Genomic DNA, 23,798 nt, shown 5'->3' on the forward strand with positions numbered 1-23,798 from the left:
CTAATCACGGTGGTTACACTACTTAGGTAAGCAACAAGAGAAACACAACTAAACCCAGAGGCATGGGACTAGGCTGGACTATTATGCATGCACCAAGCTATTATCTCATGTGCCCAAGGTGCATGAGCCCGAAACACTCATCAATAATAGACGAGAACAAGATTCAACAGCATTAGTTGCCATGTGTTTGCATATGTGCCAACACAAACACATTTGCATCCAAAGGAAGCACTCACAAGCACACGTATCTATCCAATGGAAGCACACACAAACAAACAAGGTAGATCATTGTATCTCACCTCATAGCCAAGCACCCTTTTCTTGCTGGCATTCCAGGGCAGAGCTTTCCATGAAACTTCAATCTTGGATGCGGAGAGGCTCTTGGCACGGACCCTGGTGGGTGCTCGGCCAGGCTCTGGAGTTAATGCATAAAGACTTGTGAATGATTTTAGAAGTAACTCTGAGCTTTGATGAACCGCTCAAAGTGGGAACATCAAAACACTTTCAAAGCAGTTTCTTTCATCCAAACAACAGAGGAAGGGAAGTATGGGGAAGGTGTCTGCAAGTGCTGATAGAAGAATGCCGACTGCAAGATCACTCCAGCCACTGCTCAGACCCTGAATGGACCTGGAGTTGTGCTCCTGCAGTAATACTAGCTGAACAAGGACAACATTTGTGTATGACATGAGCTCGTATTTACCTTCCTCAGCAGAGTAGATAGTGGTAACAGGTCCAAATGGGCCTTCCCCTTCATTGTTGTAAACTCCGACCTTAACATGGAAAGGCGAGAAGGGCTGGATGCTCTCATTTTTAAAGACATATCTGGATGCTTCAGCGGATGGTACGGCAGCTTGCATCCAGCCTGTGGCACCGTGAGGTCGGAAAGCAACAACATAGCCAAACCCTGCTCCATTCTGCAGCTCTTCTGGAACAGGCTGCAGGAAAAAAATAGAAAAAAAAACATTTTAGGATGTTGTAAAATACCCAGTTACCTTGTTTTAATTCAAATAAAATGTATCTATGTATTAATTCAAAGCACCTCATCACTTAGTAAATAATAATTAATTAATACGTTTATTAATTCATCATTATAGAATTGTATAACAAAAACTAAGCACCAATACCAAAGATATTGACTTTGCTTTGCTTTAAACAAAACATGCTGTACACACAAGAACTTAGAACTGGACACATTCATTACACAGTACAGTGCACTCAGCATGATACCAATAAACTCAGCTCTTGTCCAGACTGATAACATGCCTCATGCATTTATAGCTGCAGACTTCATTCTAGCGGAAAAGCTGACCCTCTTCATTCCTGTCCACAAGAAGATACATGCTCATATAAAAATGCACTCCATTTCTTCTGTCTTTTCTAGTGAAGATTGATGATTAAACTGTGCTCTAGATTGGTCTAGATGAACTCTGTATGGATATTTATGGTCCACAGAGAATTATAACTTTGCTGAGTTTTGGTGAATTAAATAGGTCACAGTAGTTTGTAAACTAAGATATCACATTAGGACCTCACTAGAGACACTTCCAAATGGTCACCAAATGATCTTAATTACTGGATTTTAAGTATACATTTTTTACTTGTGGTGTCCAACAGGGATCTGATCCTGGAACCTTTTTGTTTCTCATTTATACTCATAACTTGGTCACTGCAATCTGACCTTTGGTTCTGTTTTGCTGATTATATTTCATATAAACACTTTTCCACACAATGTATTAAATATGGAAAATTATTTTTAGTATTAGAAATCTGATTTCTAGATAATTTTATACATCTATTTGTACTTGATGAACATTTAAGCTGGAAAAATCATTTGGTGACTTAATTCTTTGAGTTTAGTAGTTTTATACTAATGTTTACCAAGTCTTTACCATAGTTTTGCCTAGAAGCGTGTGTGTAAGCTTGATTTGGTTGCACATCTATCTGTCCATTATCTGTAGCTGCTTATCCTATTCGGGTCACGGGGGAGCTGGGGCCTATCCCAGCTGTCACTGGGCAAGAGGCAGGGTACATCCTGGACAAGTAGCCAGTCTGTCGCAGGTCCAACACAGAGAGACATACACAGACACAACCATTCACACTCACATTCACACCTACGGAAAAAATTTGATTCTCCAATTAACCTAACATGTTCCCGCTGTGGGGCTGACCAGTTCACCACTGTGCTGCCCAGGAATTGGTTGTACAATGTACAATAATTGTTTCACAACTTTAGGAATTCACTTTTGTTGACTATGAACTTCGTTTCTCTAGACATTATTACACTGCTGCCTCCCTCTTAGACTTGTGTGTTTGTGTTTTTTTTAAGTAGGCTTATAGCTACTATGCAATGAGAAATTGTCAGCATACACTTCTCCTTTTTGTTTAAACGCAAGTTAAAATTAAAAATGCAACACTCTGTCACCCCTTTTATGTCAAAAGAAAAATGCCTCAGGACTTTTCAGGGCTGAGGCACAATAGCGGCTTAGTTAGGCAAACGTTAGGCTTTAATTGAACTTTTGCATATTGAAACATCAACACTGATTCTAAGAAATGTTTCACAGCAGGGTCTAATGATTTTGAGCAGCCTGAATAAATATGAGCTGTTTTAGCTGGATTGATATGCAAAGGCTTTGTAGGAATAAAGAAAGAGAGAAAACAGAAAGATGCAAAAAAGAACAGACTCAAAGAAAAAAGAAAAAAATCTTTTTTCAAAAATAGGACCTTCGAAGGAGCCATTGAGCTTAATTATCTTATTGAAACCTCAAAAGCATTTTTCTCTCCCTCAGGGTGACAGCTGCAGTTATTGCCTCTCTGTTCTTAAAAATGAAATGCCATACATTAAACCATTCAGCTGTTATTAATGAAATAGAGGCCAAGATCCATAGAGAATAATGATGCCTGGCTCACTGCTCAATGGGTGAGAGGGTCCTGAGCAAGTTTGCTTACCTCCCATGTGATGACTAATTCGGAACGACTGCCACCGCCTCCACTCACATTAGCTGGTGTGACCTTCGGAGCTGGAGGAAGAAGACAGATGATCTTAGCTCTGTTGACTTCACACAATGCTGAAAAGGCACATGTAATCACGGTCCATATTGCAACTCCCAAATGGCAGAGCGAGGTAACTTTTTTTGATATGTTTAAACTTCAACAGCCAGAAATCCTGTGAGATATGAGCAAACCTCTCACAGCTGAGTCATGTTTGCAGACTTGTGATGCTTTTTATACCAAAAGATACAAAAAGAACAAGACACAAAAAGCTTGGATAAATCAGCTCTTTCTGGGATTTTTTGTTTGCTCTAAGGTTCCGATTAAATGGAATTTCAGTTCATTGTGGCACAGAACACCTTTTGGTAGGTTCTGAAAATATATGGTACCTACACTCAAGTTCTTGATTTCACATTTTTAAACCAATGTAGGTGCAATTTCCTGTTTTTAAACGAACACAATATTTCTAAGCTGAAAAAAGTCAAGATTATTTTGTCTTATTGAAAACACCCCTTCAACATACAAAAGGAAAGTGGAGAAAGTAAGTGAAACAGTGTTGTAGTAACTGGTTGAACCTATTATGGCACCTCAAGCAAGTGCTTCCAGTAGCTGGGGATTAAATCTTCACAATGTTCAGGAGGAACTCTGGACCATTTTTCCTCACAGAACTGCTTCAGCTCAGCTATATTCTTAGAAAGTCTGGTGTAAGCAGCTTTCTTGAGGGCCTTTCACTGAATCTCTATTGAGTTCAGGTCTGGGCTGTGACTGGGCCTCTCCAGAAGGGTGAAGTCATTCTGTACTTTAATGTTTAAAGTCATTGTCCTGCTGCATCACTCAGTTTCTTCTAAGCTTTTGTAGATTTTGCAGATAGCAACCCTGACATTATTTTGTAGGTTACCTTGATTAACTTGAAAAGCAATTTTCCCCTCCAGAATGGCAAATGTTCCAAGTCCAGAGGCAGCAAAGCAAACCATGATGCTCCCTTCATCATATTGCACACACTACATATTGCTTGTCTCCCTTTATTCGTCTGTCCACAAAACATCTTCCCATTAGTGATGTGGAATGTCAAATTGGTGCAATTTTATTTTTTGAGCAATGGCTTCCTCCATGATGTCCTGCCAATGATTCCATGCCCGTTTAATCTTTTGCGAATAGTTGACTCGTGGACAGAGATCTTAACCAACTCCAGTAAATCCTTTGAGTCTTTAGTTGTTACTCTAGGTCTTTTTACCTCATTGAGGATTCTGCATTGTGCCTTTGGAGTGATCTTGGGTGGGTGCCCACAAGGTTGGTGCTTCTACATACTGCACTGGCACTGCTGGAGTGTTTTTAATAAGTTTTGAACTCTCTTCCATTCTCGCTTTTTCGATGGGACTCCAGGTTTGCATTTAGTGACATCAAAAGCCGAGTGTTTCACTTTCCTTTTTCCTTTAATTTTGTATGTTTAATGGGTATATAAGGACATTAACAGTATCATGTCAGTATGCTAGATGTGAAGATGGGAACTGTGAGAATGGGACAAAAGGTATTCTAAATCTGCTTTTCTATACAACTCAATTTGAATTTATACAGGTTTGTTTAATCTGTACAAAATGCAATTAGTGCTTCAGAATTACTGTTAGGATGGTTTACTCAGGCCAGTTCATTTCCAGTCCAGTGCTAACCTAAGTTAACCATCTTCAGGTATCATGGCATACATTTCCAAAAAAATAAAATGGAATGAAGTAAATTTAAATTGTCTTGAAATTAAGTAACAAACATGAATATATGTTTGGACATCGGAACATATAAGTTAAGTTTCATCTGTTTGAAGTACACACCAGTCCCCTTTGTCCTTGCTTGTTTGGATGGCTTGCTGGGCTCACCGGTCCCAATAGTGTTGCTTGCCAGGACTCGAAACTCATACTCCACCCAAGGGCTCAGGTCTATTACTGTAGCTGTCAGCCGGTGGCCCCCCACCACCTCAGGAACTGGGATAAAACACACAGCCTTCAGTACCAAGAAACATTGCATGTGTTTATGTGTGTGTGTGTTTTCTGTTTGTGTGTCAGCGTCAGCAGTAGACTGTCCTCTAGGCTGACAGGCTTAGTAGGAGTCCACCACATGTACATAGGGCAGATGTAATCCCTCACAAGGACACAATGTGCTCAGAAACTTACAAAGCAACAACACCCTACAGAAGAATCACAAGAAACAAACACTAAGAATTAACTTACCTTTCTGAAGATATAGATTCAATTCTTTAGTAAAACATGTAATACAGCACCTTGTATGTTAAATGGAAAAATAATTTTCTTATGTGCAAGATCATCATATGTCATTTTTGTTTCAAATATATGATCCTGCCAAATATGTGATCAATAATGCTGGAAAACGAATAGATCAAAATGTCCTTAATTCACAAAAATATCAATAAAGAAAGGTATACAGTACGGGATAAAAGCACATTACACCGATCATACGTGAAAGAGGGTCCATTACAGAGGATATGGGGAAAAATTACCACGGAGCTATCACTTAACTACACTATCAAATTACTGCCCTGGCAACAAGCTTCATCATCAGGATGGGATCCATGCTTCATGAGCCCCAGGAGTCCGATAGGATGGCGGTCAACGGTCACACTACAATTGCGTACCATTTGGTGCTGTGGTAAAAATTGCACCTCCAATATTCTCACAGCTGAGGCAGAATGAAGAGTGGCCCCCTCTATGTGATTGGAGGAAGCTACGGCTGGTTGGAGAAAGCTTACCTGTGGTGACAGCCTGCCACCCGAGGGAAAATGGTGTCCTGGCCTGGATGGTGTATGCCGTAATTGGACTGTGATTATCAGGTCCAGGCCTCCAGGACAGAGAGGCTGTGGTATCAGTGATTTCTTCTACATGGATGCTGGTGGGGGGGCCGGGGGGACCTGAGAGATGGCATAGCCAGGCAGGAAAGAGGAAAAAAAGATAACACAGACAGGCAGAGGAGGGAGGGGGATGGGATGTAAATGAGGAAGAGTAGAAAGATGGTAGAGAAAGTCACGGTGGTGTTAGCACCTGCAGCTGTAGTAGCAAAGTCAGTGCAGAGTGACACCTTTGGGAGCTATTGAGTCTAATTAGACAGTAAATTTCCTATAACATTGAAAAGAGATTGTTTCTCCTTTTTTCCTTTTGTCCCTTTATCAGTGAGGAATAACCAGCCACATTAATCAATAATAAACACTCATATTCCTAAGCCGTAAATAAATGATAAATTATTCAACTGTTTTGAGCTGAGGTATCTGATTTAATGCATTCACAGTGAAAGACAAGCAGGAATGGGAGTTCATTTTTATGGCTTACCTCTGACAACCAAGTCAACGGCGATGGAAATGCTGTCCACCTTCGTTTGCACAGCACACGTGTATTTCCCCGCATGCCTCAGCTGGATGTTCCTAATCATAATGTCTCCTGCTGAATGCTGCTGTCATTCAACACACCCACAGTCACGCACATGCACACGAAGTTCGATAAGCACCATGGAAAGCCTCCAGCAATTGTAATTCAACAACAATGCTGACTTCATGGGAAGAAAACCAGCCGAACAGAAAGATGATTCTCATGTATGTGTATCCTGAAAAACACATTTGTGTTTCCTCTTGTGGCCTTTTCTAAAATAAAAGAGCAATGTCGCTCACTATGCTTTTTTTAATCACTGTAATTAAAGAAATGTTCTTGCTCAAATAGCTGCATTTTGATTGTAGCATTGAGCTGTTTCTGTTCGAAGGAATGGCTAGTCTAATAGTTCTTTAAGGGAGCCTTTGATGCCTTCTCTAATTGCAATTCTCACTCCCACATGACCATTTCATCAGAGCAGAGCAGGGCAGGTTCTGCAGTAAATTGGATGTGGCAGTATTCTGTAGAGTAGCCGGTAGTTTAATCAATGTAAGTGTAGATATACAGAAATTTATTAGGAAGAGGAGACTGTAAATTATGCTACAAGAAGCACCCACAGTAAATCATGAAAACAGGCACCGACAACTCTTTGGTGCGTTTTATTTTCTCCATGCCTGCAGTTTTTGCAGGAGCCTTGATTTTTATTTTTAGGTTAAAAAGAAGTCTGCATATCACATGCTGACATGCAAACTGCAAACCGTTCAAAGCATGTTGTACAGTGGCTGACTGAGACTGGATGCAGGGTGTGTATGTAAATTTCACTTTAAAATAAACCACAGGCAGCAATTTTCTGACCATAAATAATAGGCTTGATACAAACATTTTCCCGCACTGCGGCTGTATTTATTATGACCCCCTCTAAAGAAGAAGTATACTATTGATCTTCCAATGAATCTTCAGAGTCACCTCTTGACCCTTTCTCAATGAAATCTCAGAAGGGGGTTGAAAAATAAATCAAGGTCTTTCATCTAACATTATTTTGAAGAGCCCAATGGTACTAATATATATATATATATATTACCGTATGCAACGAGAGCCAAATAAAAACATAAAACTTGTAACTAGTATTTTTCACCTGTATGTTCCACAAATCACCAAAATAATACAACTTCTAATTTCTATGTAATTTAGTGCAAAAGATGCAAACTGGCCAAGCTTTGGACATAATAAACTAATAAAGTATTTAGTGCTTATATTAATTATTATTTATCAGCTTATCTGTGTAGCATCATGCTGCAGTTTCATCACAGCTAGTCTTGTAATTTGGTCATTCTGTTAAAAGACGTGTGTGTGTGTGTGCAGCAATGCAGCTAAAAAAATGGCTATTAACTCAATTGACAAAATGGACTTACACATCTAGAAGAGACCTTATGTAATTTGTTTTAAGGGTAAAAAGCTGATGAGACAGCTTTTTTTTTTTAACGCTGAAGGTCCTTCCGGACGCAACCCTCCCCAATTTTGGCCGGGGATGGGGATGGGCTGTTCAGGTTTCAGTGCCTTGACCAGAGACACTTTGAAATGTGGTTGACCAGTGTGTCCGACTAAGCAAACTGTCAAGCTATGAATGCTAAGTTATGAAATTTAGATGCAAAGAAATTTGCATAAGTGAACTATAAATCAATACTGTACATCTATGACTGTAAATTATTGTACTATGTTGAAAAATGGGCTATAGCTCAGTTGGTAAGGCAGTCACCTATGGACCACAGGGTCAGTGGTTCAGTCCTGGGTCCCGGCTATATGTCGAAGTGTCTCTGGGCAGGACACTGCCCTAACACCCCATCCCCAGCTGTGCAGAAATTGGGGAGGCCCTTGGGGAGGAAGCGCACCCGGTGTAAAAATTGTGCCAAATCAACATGCGGACAATGATCCGCTGTGGCGACCCTGAACCTGAACTCACGAGATGAGCTGAAGGGACCAAAAAAAAAAAAAAAAGTGTGCTGTGGTGTGAATTCTATTGTATTTTCCATATCTTAAGCATGGTGTTTTTGTAATGAATACATTTTTGTCTAGGGCTCCACTGACTGTACAGCTAACTTTGTTGTGACTACTAACATAGCCTAACTACTAATCCCTGTCAGCATAGTCATTTATACTGTCTGCCGTGTGTTTCAGCTAAACTAAAGCTGACAGACAGCTAGGAAAGTGTGTCATGTAGCCTACTGTATTATAAAGGTTTTACAAATGCGAGGAAAGTGCAACACAGACATGTACCCTGAGCTGTATTTTCTTGGGCTTCTAAACACTGGCAATGGTTGTGCGCTATCATGACATCGTAGTAACTCGATTTCTACCCCCATGCTGCACACACATCATGCATTTTTTTTCTAACTGGAAAAGCTGTCGATACAGCTTTGACAACATGACAGCTTGTTTAAAATCAGCCTTGCAGGTTGTGAGAAATCTTGTGGGATTATAGACTTACACCTCCCACTTTTTCGAAAAATCCACCGTGGCTCCCGAAATGGATGAGCTGCTCGTTGAAGAACCAGGTGAACTTGAGCTCCAGAGTTGCGTCGTGGCTCACTTGACAGGGCAGGACCACGCTCTCCCCCACTGTGACGTCCAGCGTGGAGGGCTGGGTGGTGATGATGGTCGGCTCTGAAACACACAGTCACATCCATGCGCGTTTGATCAAACATACTGCTCTGCTCCCCTTTTCCAGACATTATAATTCAATACAGGAAATGGCTCTGCAAAAAGCCAAGCCCTTCCATCATCCTTATGGGTATGTCAGACTCAGTTAATAGAAGGATATACGGGACAGAGCACACAGCAAACTAGGGCGCACAGCTACAATAACTGGTATTAGTTTCGGCCTGAGCTTGTGTCTGTGGGGACTTGGATACGTGTCTCTCCTGCATCCTGAGAAGCCTCCATGTGTCACTGTCAGCTCACTCGTCAGCCTGAAACTCCCCCTGATTGGCCTGGAAATTCCCAAAACGCACCGCTAGGAAAACAGTAAACAGCAGTGAGCACTTCTTCTAGTCGCCAGTACTCTCTTTTCAAGTCTGCAGTGCATTACAATGGCATCACATGGGAATACGGCAAGCATCCCTTATCTGCACTTGTGTGTGAGCAGCAAAGGAGGGAGGTGGAAAGGACATAAGAGAGGCACCACGAGAGGGAGAGGCTTTGTTCTCAGACTGTACAACCCCCATCTCCCTCTTGGGGGTGCTGTGATTACTTGGTTGAAATTACCACGCTGAGCACACAGACTAAATTAACCATGGCAAATGATCCCTGGACAGGCATAGATTCATGTAGAAAGTGTCGGCGGTGCACTCTTCATCCAGAGAGAATTCGATACCTTCATTGTATTGTACACCCTCCCTCTGCTCCCCAATAAGCACGCACACAAACACACACTACCACCATACACTTCCAATGTGATTTATCTGGTCGTTTTCACATTTCAGTCCAGAATGCTATCAGCTGCTGGGTTTTGTCATACACACAATGAAAGTGGCCCAGTCTTTGTTACTGGGGCTAAATAGTGAGTGATGGTGCCGCAGTAAAAACGTCAAAATAACACACGGGAGGTGTACAGGGATCTGCGTCCAGTCAGTGTGCTCTGCTTCTGAAGGCCGGCTACACCTCGTAGAACAAGTGCAGGAAGGAAATAGCTAACCTAAAAAATTTAACAGGTAGGATAAGACAGTTAGGAATCAAGAGAAACCCAAAGGCTCACGAAGGATCTTCAGGGAAACAGATCCACAGTCCAAACACTTCCTCCTCTATCACTGCAGCATGGAAACATCCTAGAAAAACTTATTTGTTTTATTATTATTTCTAGAGTATGACTACACAACACACGCTCTTCTCCGTGTGTTTTGTTTTTTTTTTTTTTATGACCTGGGATTCGCTGTGACATTGATGGTGGGAATATGCTCCCTTATTACCCTCCTCTGTCATCATTTGTGACAGATTATATGGACAACCAAGGTTGGTTACACAACCACACACTGGGCTCTTGAGCATAATTTGATTGATTTCTCCCATGTATAATGCCTTGTTACCTACTGCCACTGTATACAAGAGCATAGTAACCTACTCACTTAGCAGGGTCAATCCGAGACAAGATAGAGAGGGTGTTAATACGCTGAGGCAGACAGGGGGGCACCTCAGGAATTGTTGCTGAGGTGGATCAAGTGTGTTTCAATTCTTTGAGAGTTTCGAAAGTGGGGTAACCTGTTGTTGAATGTCCCAATGTTTGACACGAATATCTGATTAAAGTAACATTAATAACATTTGAAGATCAAAACAATGTGTCATGTGAGCAGCTATTTTTTACCTGAAATGTTTTGTAAATGAAAGTAGTCAAGATGTAACTTCTCTCCTGTATTGAAATGGAAAAATAGACTGTTAGTAGTTCAGGAGCAATATTTTAAAAATCTTAGTTAATATAAGACAACAACAACAACAAATCTAAATAAAATTGGGATTTTATAAAATGACATTCACCAATAAAGTGTAATTTTTGTAAGTGTAAGTGTCTTTGTGTGTCTGTCACTTTGAGCCTCACATTAATTTGTGCCTTAAATAAAATATATATTCTCAGTTAAAAAAAAAAGCTGAATGCTCTTTTTAAAACATTTGGCCACTGTGATTTCAGCAAATGCCACTCAAACAGGAGTAAATCATGTTTTTTGTTTGTGGATTGATCTTAGCTGCAGATTTTCTGAGGTGGTGAGGATTTACACCAGCAGGACGGTGTAAATAAACTACAGGAGCCATGCTCTTGATCGGATAAAGATTTTTAACAGATTTTAATAGATAATAATTTTTATGGCTTACAGGGGTCAATATATACCAGCATTTAGATCCACCTCTTAGTAGAACAACATAAGGTCTGATAGCTTTGTGTATTCTAGAACGGGTCATTGTCCCTGTCAAATTACCAACAGTAACACAAAGCACAAAAAGTATGTTAGTTCAGACTCATCATCTAATCAGTTCATCTCCGAGTCCAAGTGGGAGCTTCTGTCAAATTTGAATTAAAGTCATTCCTGATATATTTTACGTTGATAAGAATAGGACAAACATGAGGTCTGAGAGATCTTGACATTTGACAGCCAAAATACAGTATATTCAGGTCATCCTTGTGTCCAAGTGGACTTTGTTGCCCATTCTGAAGATCATATTCAACAGAATCTGATGGATGAACCCAAAAACAGGCCATGGTGGTCGACATCACAGAGGAATAATAGATGAAAAATTGATGAGATTCTTATCGTTTAAGCAAGACATTATTGTCCTTGAGCAAGACACTGAACCCCAACTTAGTTGCTCCCGGTGAGTGTTGGCCAGCTGCATAGCAGCTCCCCCATCGGTGTATGCGTGTGTGTGGGATTGTGAGTGCGAATAGGTGAATAAGAAGCAGTGTAAAGCGCTTTGAGTGCCAATACGTAGAAAAGTACTATGCCATATTACCATATGGGTGACCAGAACACAGAGCAAGCTCACAGTTACCACACAGCCTGCTGGTCCTCTCCAATGCATTCTGACCTGCCTCACATTTTACCAGCATTCCTACAAACAGCATCCATTGTGAATAATGCCCAACGCCATCATGGAGAATCCCTCTTTGCTTTAATAGTCTAAAGCTGTAATGTGTAAACCAGAGTGTATAGTAAGTATACACACTAGATCTTTTACACAAAGTGAGTGACACGAATTTGAATAATACATAAAGAAGAGCAGGGAAGAGGCACAGGGCACGAGATCTGGGAATACTGAAAGCAAATTTACTGGCGCAAAGCCTCACCCTCACCCTTCTACGTCCTTCAGAGAGACTAACACAGATGGAAGAAAGAAATACTTATTTTCAACTGCATGTAAAAAGCCTTTTTCCAAAAGAGATCCACAAATTCCAGTGGTGTTTGGACCTAAATCACTGTAACCTTATGCATCATGTTCCACATTACTGAAAAAGCCTATTAATCCTCCGGGTGATCTCTTAGGTGAATTTGGAACAAAAAACAGAAATCATTCCACTACCAATTTTACCTTCTCCTGTGTTTCAAATCAACAAACCAAGAATATTGCTTTCATCAGTACATGACAAAATTCCCTATCGCGTTTTCAATTTCAGTACCACTTATTTCTGAATAATATGTAAAAGGTTTCTCAAGGACAAACTTCAATAGTGGAGATAATCCTTGTCTATGTCTGTATCGCTCAACAGATACATTCAAGATGCTTTCAATACTGTATTTTTTATGCTGTGCAGTGGCACATCTGTAGCAACATGCTGGTTATCACTAACAGATGGGTGCTCATTATTTTTCTATATGGCTGTCACAAAACATATATCACATGCATTTCACAAAATTGCTGGCATTCACCATAGACAAAAGGGTTGTTAAAGTACCCCTCAGACTTTAGTAGAGAATTGAATGATTTTGAGTAGGAGAGGATGTTCTGAAATGTCAAAAATGAGAAAAACTGTTAAACAAATTATTGTCAACTTTTTAAACTGAATTTGAGTTAATTTGATGCCAAAGGTTTTTTTTTTTTAATTAGTCAAGCCCTGCTAGATAACAACAACTATATCTTGACCCATGGACCTTTGCTCTCAGCTAAATGTTAACATCAGAATTCTCAAAGCCCTAATATTTCCAGATATGGAGAGAAATATGAGCAAAGCCATTTCATCAGCTTGAACAATCTAGTTGCGCAATAAGTTAAACTTGAATTTAGCTCTGGTGCAAATTTCAAATTGTGTGCATCCAGGTCTGAGAAAAGAAGCCACTTATGTTACAGAAAATGTTGAACAGTTGAATTGCAGTGTAACATGTACATTTTAAACTGAATGTAATGTTTTACAAATTATTACAAACAGACATGATTGTGTAGTGGAAACCACTGCATTGGGCTCAGGAACATCTCTGAAAATCATTGTCAGTGAATAGAGTCTGTCATTGCATCTGCAAATGAAAGTTAAAATTCTGCCATACAAAGAAACAACCATATATAAACAAGTTACAGGTGTTCCTGGACCTTGTTTATATATGGTTGTTGCCTGAGTGCATTTAAAATAAACTGAGATGAAGTGGGAAATTGTCCTGTGGTCTGACAATTCAAATTTTGAAACTCTTTTGTTAAATCTAAACATTGTGTCCTCCATGCTAAAGAGGAGAGAGACTATCTGGCTTATTTATCTATTAGCCTCTGTAATGATACGAGTAAAATAAACAGGTTTTGGAGAAACATATTCCGCCATCTAGACAAATTTGTTTTCAGGGAAGAGCATGGCTCCCAAACTGCTAAAGAGCTGAAATCAAGCTAAAAATAACTTACTTGAAATTTGTTCCTAGCATTAAATTAAAAAATTGCATAATTTTCGACATAATATCATTTGAAATTATTTGCAACTCTGAACTCTCTATGTATTTAAATTTTGCACAGCCTCGCTACTTCTTTGGAAACGTGACTGATAATGCAAGGGGAAACACCATGAGCATTATAAAACTGGACGTCCCAGACTTGTTGTGTTCCCTTCACTTTCAAAGCAGAGGGTTGCAATGATGAGTCCCGTTGTTGGAGGATGCACAGGGAAACAGACCTGGTCTCAAGACATTTTGAGCTTACTGACCATCTGTAATGATCTAAGGCAGACATAATTGAAACCACTCATCTCCGGTGTAATCAAAATTCAGGGAGCATGTTTATAATCAAGTGCAATTAATCCGCTAATATCCCCCCTGTGTTGGAATAATGGGGATATTAACAGGGCTCATCTGTTGTGATGGCCCCTCTGCTGTTTTCTAGGTGGCTTATTCATTGCAGGAGATGCTGAATGCTTTTTGACAGGTATTTTTCAGCATTCATATCACCAAAGTCAATTTGAATAAACTACTGTCATCTCCCATAAGGGCTGCTCCCTCAACACTAATTTCTTCCTGCTAAACAGGTTTCCAATCCTCAATAAAATAGTGCATGCAAATTACCCCATCTCATTTTGCAAACAGTATCGATTGTGACAGAAAGGCACAAGATCATATATAGGAACATTTGTACATCAGCTGAAGAAAACAGCTTTAACTTATAATGATGGAAAGGATGTGAGCAAGAGAGGGTGTCAAATAAAAACCCACATTCCATTCCATCACAAGAATAATAAGTGGATAACGGCACCGTCTATTTATGCTGAGAAGACATATAACGGTGTGTTTCCTTGCTGCTTGATTGGAAAAGCACATATACGCCATCAACCTGAAGCCCCCCCTCCCATCACATTGATTGGCTGAGGGGTTCTGTACCATTTTCATTTTGTACTATGTGATAAATAGTGCAATGTAACAGGCTGAATGTTGCAATGCCATGCTTTTCATTATGCCTGGAATTTACATGTACGCACTTAAAATTTCACTGCAACTAACACGAACATGCGCATAAATAAAAATACACTGACATTTTGCATTGTTAATTTCTTCACTTCAATTATGCAAAGGTTACTGATTATTTCTGTTGAAAGCCAGAGTCGTCAATGAAAGGCAGAGTGAGGCATCAGCATAAATCAGCAACAAGGTGCACTCTAAGCTCTCCCCACATCCTTGACTGCAGCTGACTTTCAAGCATTCATAATATATGAAATCTGTCTTTTATTATTCAACAGAAAAAGGAAATATGCCTTCATAGTGATTTACAGAAGACAGAGCTGGTCTGTGTTTGTTTTAAATTCCATTATGTGATATGTATTATGGGAAAAGGGGAATTATATGATAAAGAACATTCCTCCTGATGTTGGCCACATTGCTAAATCTCGGAAAACTGGACAAGAGAAAGAATCTCACCAATATTTTTGGATACTACTGTGCTGTCCACACGGCATTATAAACTTACAGAATGCTAACTTGTAGAAGAAAGACAATTACATTGATTGAACATTTCAGATAAAATCAAGCTACAGAAGATGAAGCTCTAGGAGTCTGCTAGACTTTAAAAAAATATATAACTTCAGATCCTATACACAAATCAGCCATAACATGAAATCATCTGTTGGTTTTAACGTTGGTGAACAGAGCTCAGTATGAGTAAGATTTAATGCAGGTTATGATCGACAGGTGTCTGAACACACGGTGCAGTGCACACAGTGGTTTTTGGCACCACTTTCTCAGTTTTCTGTTTTCATCCTTACAGGATGGTTTATTGTAAACCTACCACACTCCTGATGAGCCATATGCTTTTTTAGGTAGAAGGAAAAAGGTTCTGAGTGAATTTGCAGAGCACAAACGTGCCTGCAGGGTTTGCTTTCACACCTCCCAATATGCTGCTTGTGGTAGTAATAGTAGTAGCAGTACTAAAGATTACAAGCGCAGCTTTCTGATTTGTCTAAAACATGTGATGCAAAAACGCCAATAATCTCTTGAAATACTTGTAAATCTATACCAAACCCTTTAAAATATGAGGCATGGACTCCCAGAGGCCAATAGACTGAAGTTCAATAACTCTACAAATCAACCCAAGGCAAGCAACAAGAAACGTGCAGGTAGAACAAAACCAATAACACAAATGCAACCTCAGTAAAGTGTAACAGGGTCACGGTGCGAGTGTATGCAGGTCAGCAAATCCCAGTAGAACTCAAGGAGGTGAGAACAGTGTCCCCCGTGAAAACAGGACAGAAATACAGCAGTGTGCATGGAAAAAAAGCCAATCCATGCACAGCACTTTATACGCAGCTCACATTCATTTTTAATGAACTATAATAAGTCATAGCACCAGAGCAGAAATGCAATCTCCAACCCAGATGATCCAACAACACCAGGCCCTTTTTACACAGCATATCCTCTGACTCCTCTCGAGGCACCAAGGTAGTGAGCTCAATGTTTTTAACACCTCTGAAAACAGACATAGCAACAAATGTGTCTGTGTCTCTTAGGAAATGACAGCACAAAGAAAGAAAAAAAAAAACTCCTCCTCACAAGCTATGAAAAGACAGAGAGAGAGAGAAAGCAAAGTGGTTGGGTTCCAAATCTGCATCCTTCTTCTTTGTGTCGGTCTGACTATTTAAAAAAATGGAATACTTCAGGTTAGTTTTTGAAAAGACAGAGTGAACTATCAAGCAGCTCTACCTGCTGTCTTTATTTAAACAATTATCTGGAAAAAGCTGTTGACTACTTAAAGGGTCTGGGTCCCTGTGTTTGAAAAGAGACAGTTTTGTCATAATAAGAGGGGATAGAAAATACCTTTAACTGTGACACTCCCTGTGCTGCTTGCCACCCCAAACTGGTTTCTTGCCAAACAGGTGTAGAGGCCCGCATCCGATTTGGTTGCATTCCATATCCGCAGGTTACCGTTGTCCAGAATAGAGACCCTGTGGTTGAAAGAAAAGAAATCTATTTTTATTCTCAGTGGCTTCTACAAACACATTCTGTACGTACACTGTGTAATTTTAACTATGTTTCATGGGACTGATGTGGCGGAAAACACCGGTGACTAATACAGAGAGAGAACATTTCTCAGTGTTTAATTAATTTCTGTTTCTTTGCTGATGATAATGAAGACATGCGTAGGAATGTGTTTTTAAGGGGTGATTAATTCAGCACATAAGTTCAAGATATCACAGACCACAGTGGTTTCATGCCCTTTATGCAATGGCCACAAGTGCTTCAAAAAAGGTCAAGGGGCCTTAACAAAACTTGACATTTTCTAAATAACAAGTAAAAATGGAAATTGTGCCCTTGAAAGCAAGGTACTATGGGAAATCAAGGGTTGACTAACTCATCAAAGTCCACTGAATTTTAATTATCTGAAATGCTCTGCTGAATCTGCAAACTGTAAATATGAAATGGCATCAGCCTCATTGTGATGGGAGAAAATGATGTGTGGCCTGTAAATTGGTCCGTTCACCTATGAATGAGTTCACCCATGCGACAAAGGAGTCAGTGCAAATAGATGCATTCACTGTTAGATGGCAGAGGCTTTTAGAGATTCAAGCACACTGAAGGGATTTTCTTCAAGGGAAGGGAAGGGGAGAGGTAATTATCTTTAATGATCTGTGCTGTACAGGACATAAGGAACATACATAAAAAAAGGCATTATTTTTAGATACTATTGCAGACATATGTTGGCATGTGCACAGATAAACTCACTAGGTAAGACGGTTGTGTATGTAGCATCTTTCAATTAGACCTTAAAAAGCACAATAAAAGATGAAAACAAAAGTCTATAAATATAATAAATAAGAGTAAAGCCTATGCATATTGGTCAGTGGTCAATAGTTACAACATATTTTGCAGATGAAGATAAAGACCAGCTGATCTAATTGATCATGTTTGAGCTGCAGAAAATTGTCAGTTTTAAATGCATCAGGACAGTCATTGTTTCTTTTTGTTAGAGAAATAATCAAAAATGTAAGAACTGGGTAGCATCTGCATCACAGTAATTGGATAAATATGCAGTGTCTGTGCCAGTGTACATAAATATATAGTCATTTCCCAAACACATTGAAGTACTGTATGTAACACATATTCATACTCATAACAACAATATTACAATGTACTAACTTTATGAAATATATTAGATAATCATCATTGTTAGATAATCATCATTTTGATCATTTAGAATTTTGCATCTGAAGTTTTTCTATTATATTATATATCAGAACCCCACAGCACAACACTGAGAACATTTCATTTGAATAAGATTGAATTCTACCTGTTAGACTTTTTCATTTTTATGTCCTCGCCTTTTCTCAGTTTGTTCCTTGTACTGTTGATTGCTTAGCCCCTGTAATTGACTGATTTCTCCGTGGGTGCTTGGCTGTATGTTCTTACATTAAGACTGTCATTTGCTGCATGTAATGCTTGATGAAGGTCGCTTGACTGAAACATAGCCGTTTAATAAATTCATCATAAATGTCGAATAGGACAGATTATGAGAAAAAGTGCTGCTGGGCACAGACAGGTAAAAGCTCTACCCCCCCTATGTTAGAACCCCCAAGACTGATCGAGGCACAAGAGTTCTACAAATGAGGCCGTCACGTTTTTTCTGTCTCTCCCTTTTTTGATTGTTTTGTCTCTGTGCATTTTTGTGGCCATTGTTGTGTATTTGTGGCCATTTTTATCTTTTTTTTGTTTTGATTATTTTGTGTCTCTTTTTGTGTTTTGGAGATTTTAACTGACTGCAACGCTCATTTCATACAGGTTTACCCTCTATATTACCTGCTCTATCTGCACAGCGCCAATTAAAATAATGTGTCTCTACTGTGTTCCACATGGATGTGCTATTAATTAACAGGACCACAATTCAATGCAACAGATCAGATGTATCAGCACACAAATTCTCTAGACTGATGTCACTCCCTGAAATCTGCTGAAACGTGTTCCTCTCCTGCTGTTGTTCCCAAACCTCTATCTGACAGTTAAACATAATTGATGCTGCAGTCTGAGCTGACACAGAGGGGAGCTTAATAGCCATGGTAGAAATCTAAATGACACACTGTTTTTACCGTTGTTATGTGAGCATAGTGTTTGCACCTGTGATGCCTTAAACTTGATGCACTTGTGAAACGCGGCTGATAGGGTGTAATGCAGTGTTATCCCCCCGCCTTCCTCTCTCCCTTTACCATCTATGTTGTGTCGTTTTCAATTGGTGCATGTGATAAGAAAGTGCACAGACAGTGTAAGAGAATCTATTTCTAAAAGCACGTGGTTCTGCTGAGTGGAGACCAGGCTGAAGAAAAGGTGCTGAATGCATAGTAGCCAACAATGGCCATCAGTTACACGAGGGGGCACACCGAGGTGTGGGATGGCCTGCAGTTAATGACATAAAACCTGGATGCTGATAAATTTAAGTAAAACGACCCATTAAATGGCTCTGCTGTCCTACAACCAGCCGTAACCCTAAGCAGAGTAAGCACAAATAAAACAGTTGCTTTACTTTACTTATATTATGCTCTGATGAGTCACATTATCTAAAGGAAATAAAGTTCTTTATTACAATGTTTTTACCAAACATGCATCTACTGTTAATTAACTAGAGTAAACAGAGAGAGGAAACTAAAGGGGAAACATATTATTTTAACTAGAACAAGCTCTGACCCAATTCAAGGCAGCCAGCCCAATGCCCATAGCAATACCTCAACATAACTAAATACCTGCATTTGGGCTCCATGCTCTCTATATCCACAATCCCCTTATCCTCAGGGACAAAATAGCTATCATGTGAGTTGTGCACCATGCATCTTGTCAGACGAGACTCCGAGGAGAGCGAACAAGTGGTGCCGCATGTGAGCACAATGGCACTTACAGAGACTTAAATCCTCAGACTGTTTTTTTCTCCCCAGTCGCTGTATCATCCACCTTCTTTGTAGCTTTATGTGAAGACTGGCAAGGCGCTTTCCTTTCACCGACATTAGAGAAAGAGGAGCAGGATGCCCGTCTGCATGAGTGTTCATCATTTTACTCTGAAACTAATGGAAGAGCGGAGATGAGGTCAAACACAGTAGAAGTCAACCGAGGCGCAGCAGCGGTGAATCTGAGATGGAGGCTATTAACACGTTTTAGTTTTGCTCCCTTCTTTCTGCTACGGCCCAGACAACATGTCTGCGCTATGTGCCCATTATGTGAGGAGACATTCTCCACCTCCATCCCAAGAGAAGCCAGCGGAGGGGCAGGTATCAATAATTCACAGGTGAGATGAACACAAGTGCCACTCCTTTCATCCCTGCCTCCCACAGGTTTAATGGACACTGCAATAATTCTCCTAAAAGAAGGCAATTATTTCGAACACAGCAAGATGGCCAAATGCACTTGGCGTAATCCTAAAAAACACAGGACAGGTGTGTATTTTGGATGAGATCAAGCCTCTGAGGACAAGGGGCTGCACAGTGTTGATCCTCCCTGTTCTGTGACAAGATGAAAGAGACAAATAACATCAGTCACAGAGCAGCTATCACGGGCACTGTGAAGTGTAAATCGCAGGAAAAAAGTAAAAAGCCTGCTCAAAAGTAAAAGCCAGTTTTTGTTATTTCCTTACATTCTCTTTGAGACTCTGTTAACAGATGCAGACGTTGCCTTTTTGTAAGCTCTCTCACAAAAAAAAAGAAAAACACTTGAAAGCCTTGTTTTGATGTTTCATTCAGACATATTTTGTCTTTGATCCGTTTGATAAATTCTACATTGTGGGAGGAAACTGTCACAATCCAAATAATGAGCCCCCCCCCCAAAAAAAATAAAATAAAATTCTCCATTGACAGAAGTGTGAGCTTGGAATGCAGAGAGGTTTTCTGAAGGCAGCGGCAGGAGCCTGGTGCTCAAATGGTAAAATCGTGTTAGCGCGTCTTGTACACCAACACGCTAACTCGCTAATGCCGTCGAAAAACAGGAGTGCACTCATAAAAATTTTAACATGCAAACAATATGCGTAATCACAGATCAGATTCTGATTTGAGAGTTCTAAAGAGGCCCGTTCATGAATCCTTAGTGAGTCGGAGATGCCGGGGCTGATTGGTACCATGACTGCAGGGTGGAGGCCTGTATGCGTCTCTACTTAATTAACAGGGTAAATAAAGGCGGCTTGTGAAAATAGAGGTTAAGATTCCATCAGTGAAATTACTCAGCCATGAGACCACAGGAAGAGAGAGATCGTCACAAGCTTGCAGAGAATTCACCAAATAATTAGTCTCGGCAAAGGCCTTCTATACACAAAGATTACTCCCTCAGTGCACACACAGCTTGCTTAACTCACCACTGCAGCAGACATTCACTTCCAAATATCAGTTCACTAATGAAAAAAAAAAAAAGATAACTGTGAAAAGAGAACTTCAAGGGAATGTGTTTGATATTGTGTTTGCCAGTCACAGTTAGCTGACAGATAAGGTGAGGTGTGTGTTTGTGTGTGTATGTGTGTGTGTGTGTGTGTGTTACTATTTCCGACCCACATTGACCATCATCGACCTACCTGCAGGTGATGTTTCTAATCATAATTGTATCAAAACGTCAGTGTTGCTAACACTGCTGCAGGCGAGAGGCTGTAATGGGGCGACTGTGCGTAGAATAAGGTGAGGTCACTATATCCTGTGAGCTGGGACAAGGGGTGGGACCTAACTTCAGGTGTTGATCTATGCTCTTGACTCCTTTAAAAACCCTGAAGTGTATGCTGGGGGAGGGGCTGTCTGAGATAAATTGAAAGGCTGTCTCTCCTAAGGTTCCCCACAGTGTGCTGTGCTGGAGAGAAACGGCCTTGTCAGCGGCATAAATCAAGCCCAGCTGTGCAGCGTAGACCCAGGACGCTACAGCCTGCAGAGCGCAATGCAACTGCCGTACCGCTTCTCTGATGTCTGCTTTATGCAGCATCATGACTATGTGCCTTTTATATTCTTGTAAAGTTGTCAACATCAAGGTTAACGGTCAATTAGACTTCACGAAACCGGTACGCTCTTTTTTTTTTTTGTTCTTTCAGTCAACAAAGCGATTGGCTGACGCTGGTGAAACAGGGACACCTGGGCATTTACGTTTGACAATTCTCCAATATAGGTGTAATTGATATTGATTTTTGCTTCACCCGGACCTGTACCAATGATTCCCACCTTGTCACATGGATCATTAGCTGCAGAGACCTGCACCTATGATAGGAGATGATTAACTTTTAGGGGATTTGAAATGTAAAGGCATAGCCGATAAAATTTGAATGATAAAACCAACCAAACCAAGACACTTGTTTATAAAACTAGATAGTGTGGTAAACATGCTAAACATTATACTCATCTAAACGATATTAAAATGCATTTTTACATCAACCAAATGGACAATAGTTCACAAATAACGCCATGGATTTTGCTAGCTTAGCTTTAACATACATTGATGGTCATTTCACTGTAAACCTTACCGGGATTTGATGTTTCCTTATTACTACTAAGAAAAGGGCCATTGAATGCTTAAACAAACCCGAGTCCAAAAATACCAAAACGGTGTCATGACACTATTCAGTATGTGGACAGGAAGCTGCAGGTGACAAACCTACAGAAAAGAACCAAATTGTTACACGATCAAAGACGGCACGAAGCAGAGTATGATCAGATTTTAGGTTTGACTTTTGGAGTCTTTAAAATTCTGGGAGCTGTGCACCTTTGTAAAAAAAATGACAGTTTAAAGGAGAAATAAGCTAAAAGTTGTGCTTTAAATATGCCAGTGTGATGGTGCTTGTTCTGATCACATTAAAAATGCCTCGCAGCCAAAAACGTAGCATATATCACTCCCTCAATGCTGGAAGTTATTAGGCAGCTCAATTACAGTTTACCCTACCAATCTGTAAGCTGTAAGAAAGCACTGTACCTTGCAGACAATTAACATCAATTGGGTAGAAAATGCCCGTCTGACAGGGATCTTTTGGAGGCATCAATCAAAGCTGAAAAACAATATAACAAGTGCCTTTGTGACCACTGTAGTGGGAAGCTCTCGCTTTAAGACAGAACAAATGAACAAGGACGACTGGCACAAAATAAGCACTCAGCCAAGCTCTGCAACTACAATCAGGGTTAAATGCTGTTTTTTATATTCACCTTCACTAACAGTGCATTACTGTGTGTTGCAAGCGATACTTGAAATTACTTTCCTTTTGGTTCACTGTGTATTGACACTTCTCTCCAGGGCACTGGCTAGCATGAAAGCTTCTTTGGCAATATGGTGGCTTTATAAAACACCGCCAAAGGGACAGGGGTGCTGAGCTGAAACACCAGTATTAGTCTCACTACAGTTACTGCTCAGCTGTGTATTACCATAATGTATGCAGCAGACTGGCACGTTCAAACTGGGATGATCTTTTTCTTTCCTTTTTTAAAACAGGTTTGACAGATAGAGCAGGGATCAAACAGTTCTGCAGAACAATATAATACTTTCAGCCACTGGTAAAGTTTATTGGACCTGCATGTTCCATTCCAGCAACTGTAACGACATTTATATATATATATATTAAAAAAAACTACCGTTAAGGTACTGACTATACCAGTAAAAAATCTATTTAACTCTCTGACTTACACATGCAGACTCTATTGTCAAATTAACCTTCCAGACAATTCCTCTAATCACAAATTGCTCTCTTTCTTTTTCTTCCAGAGCGATTCATCTCTTCTCGTGTGCTGAGGTATCCCGTCAGGAATAAAGAGCACACACATGTTCTACAGGAAATTATCAGAGGAACCAAGATGGATTACCCATGCTGTGTTGGCACATTCTCACTTTGAAAAATGATATCAACCACAGTCTCCCAGATAAAAATAATCCTGGTGCGTAGTACAGGGGATGCAGACGGGTAAAAAGGGTTCTGACCTAATCTGAGCAAACATCTCAGAATTCACTTTATCTCTGGTCAAAGATTTATTTGAGTTTACTCACTTACTAGAAGTTTTTTTTTGTAGAGACATATTTTTCAATACCTCCCCTT

The 23,798-nt window shown here is 40.1% G+C and overlaps 1 protein-coding gene across 4 annotated transcripts in view; it reads right to left on the minus strand.

Annotated features, from left to right (window-relative positions):
• The window catches only part of cntn4 (contactin 4), a 148,156-nt gene that overhangs the window by 4,200 nt on the left and 120,158 nt on the right, over positions 1-23,798 (minus strand). The window contains exons 12-20 of one of the 4 annotated variants that reach the window (XM_067503464.1): positions 16,601-16,728; positions 10,705-10,749; positions 8,836-9,011; positions 6,318-6,435; positions 5,744-5,902; positions 4,812-4,961; positions 2,947-3,017; positions 701-935; positions 300-415 (exon numbers count right to left, since the gene is read on the minus strand). In XM_067503464.1, coding sequence (XP_067359565.1) covers positions 300-415; positions 701-935; positions 2,947-3,017; positions 4,812-4,961; positions 5,744-5,902; positions 6,318-6,435; positions 8,836-9,011; positions 10,705-10,749; positions 16,601-16,728 — 1,198 coding nt within the window. Of the gene's footprint in view, positions 1-299; positions 416-700; positions 936-2,946; positions 3,018-4,811; positions 4,962-5,743; positions 5,903-6,317; positions 6,439-8,835; positions 9,012-10,704; positions 10,750-16,600; positions 16,729-23,798 lie in introns of all 4 variants that reach the window. The other 3 variants (XM_067503463.1, XM_067503467.1, XM_067503466.1) reach the window with 3 other exon arrangements.

Source organism: Channa argus, chromosome 5 (genome assembly GCF_033026475.1).
Source record: "Channa argus isolate prfri chromosome 5, Channa argus male v1.0, whole genome shotgun sequence".
In the NCBI taxonomy this organism is placed as follows: Eukaryota; Metazoa; Chordata; class Actinopteri; order Anabantiformes; family Channidae; genus Channa; species Channa argus.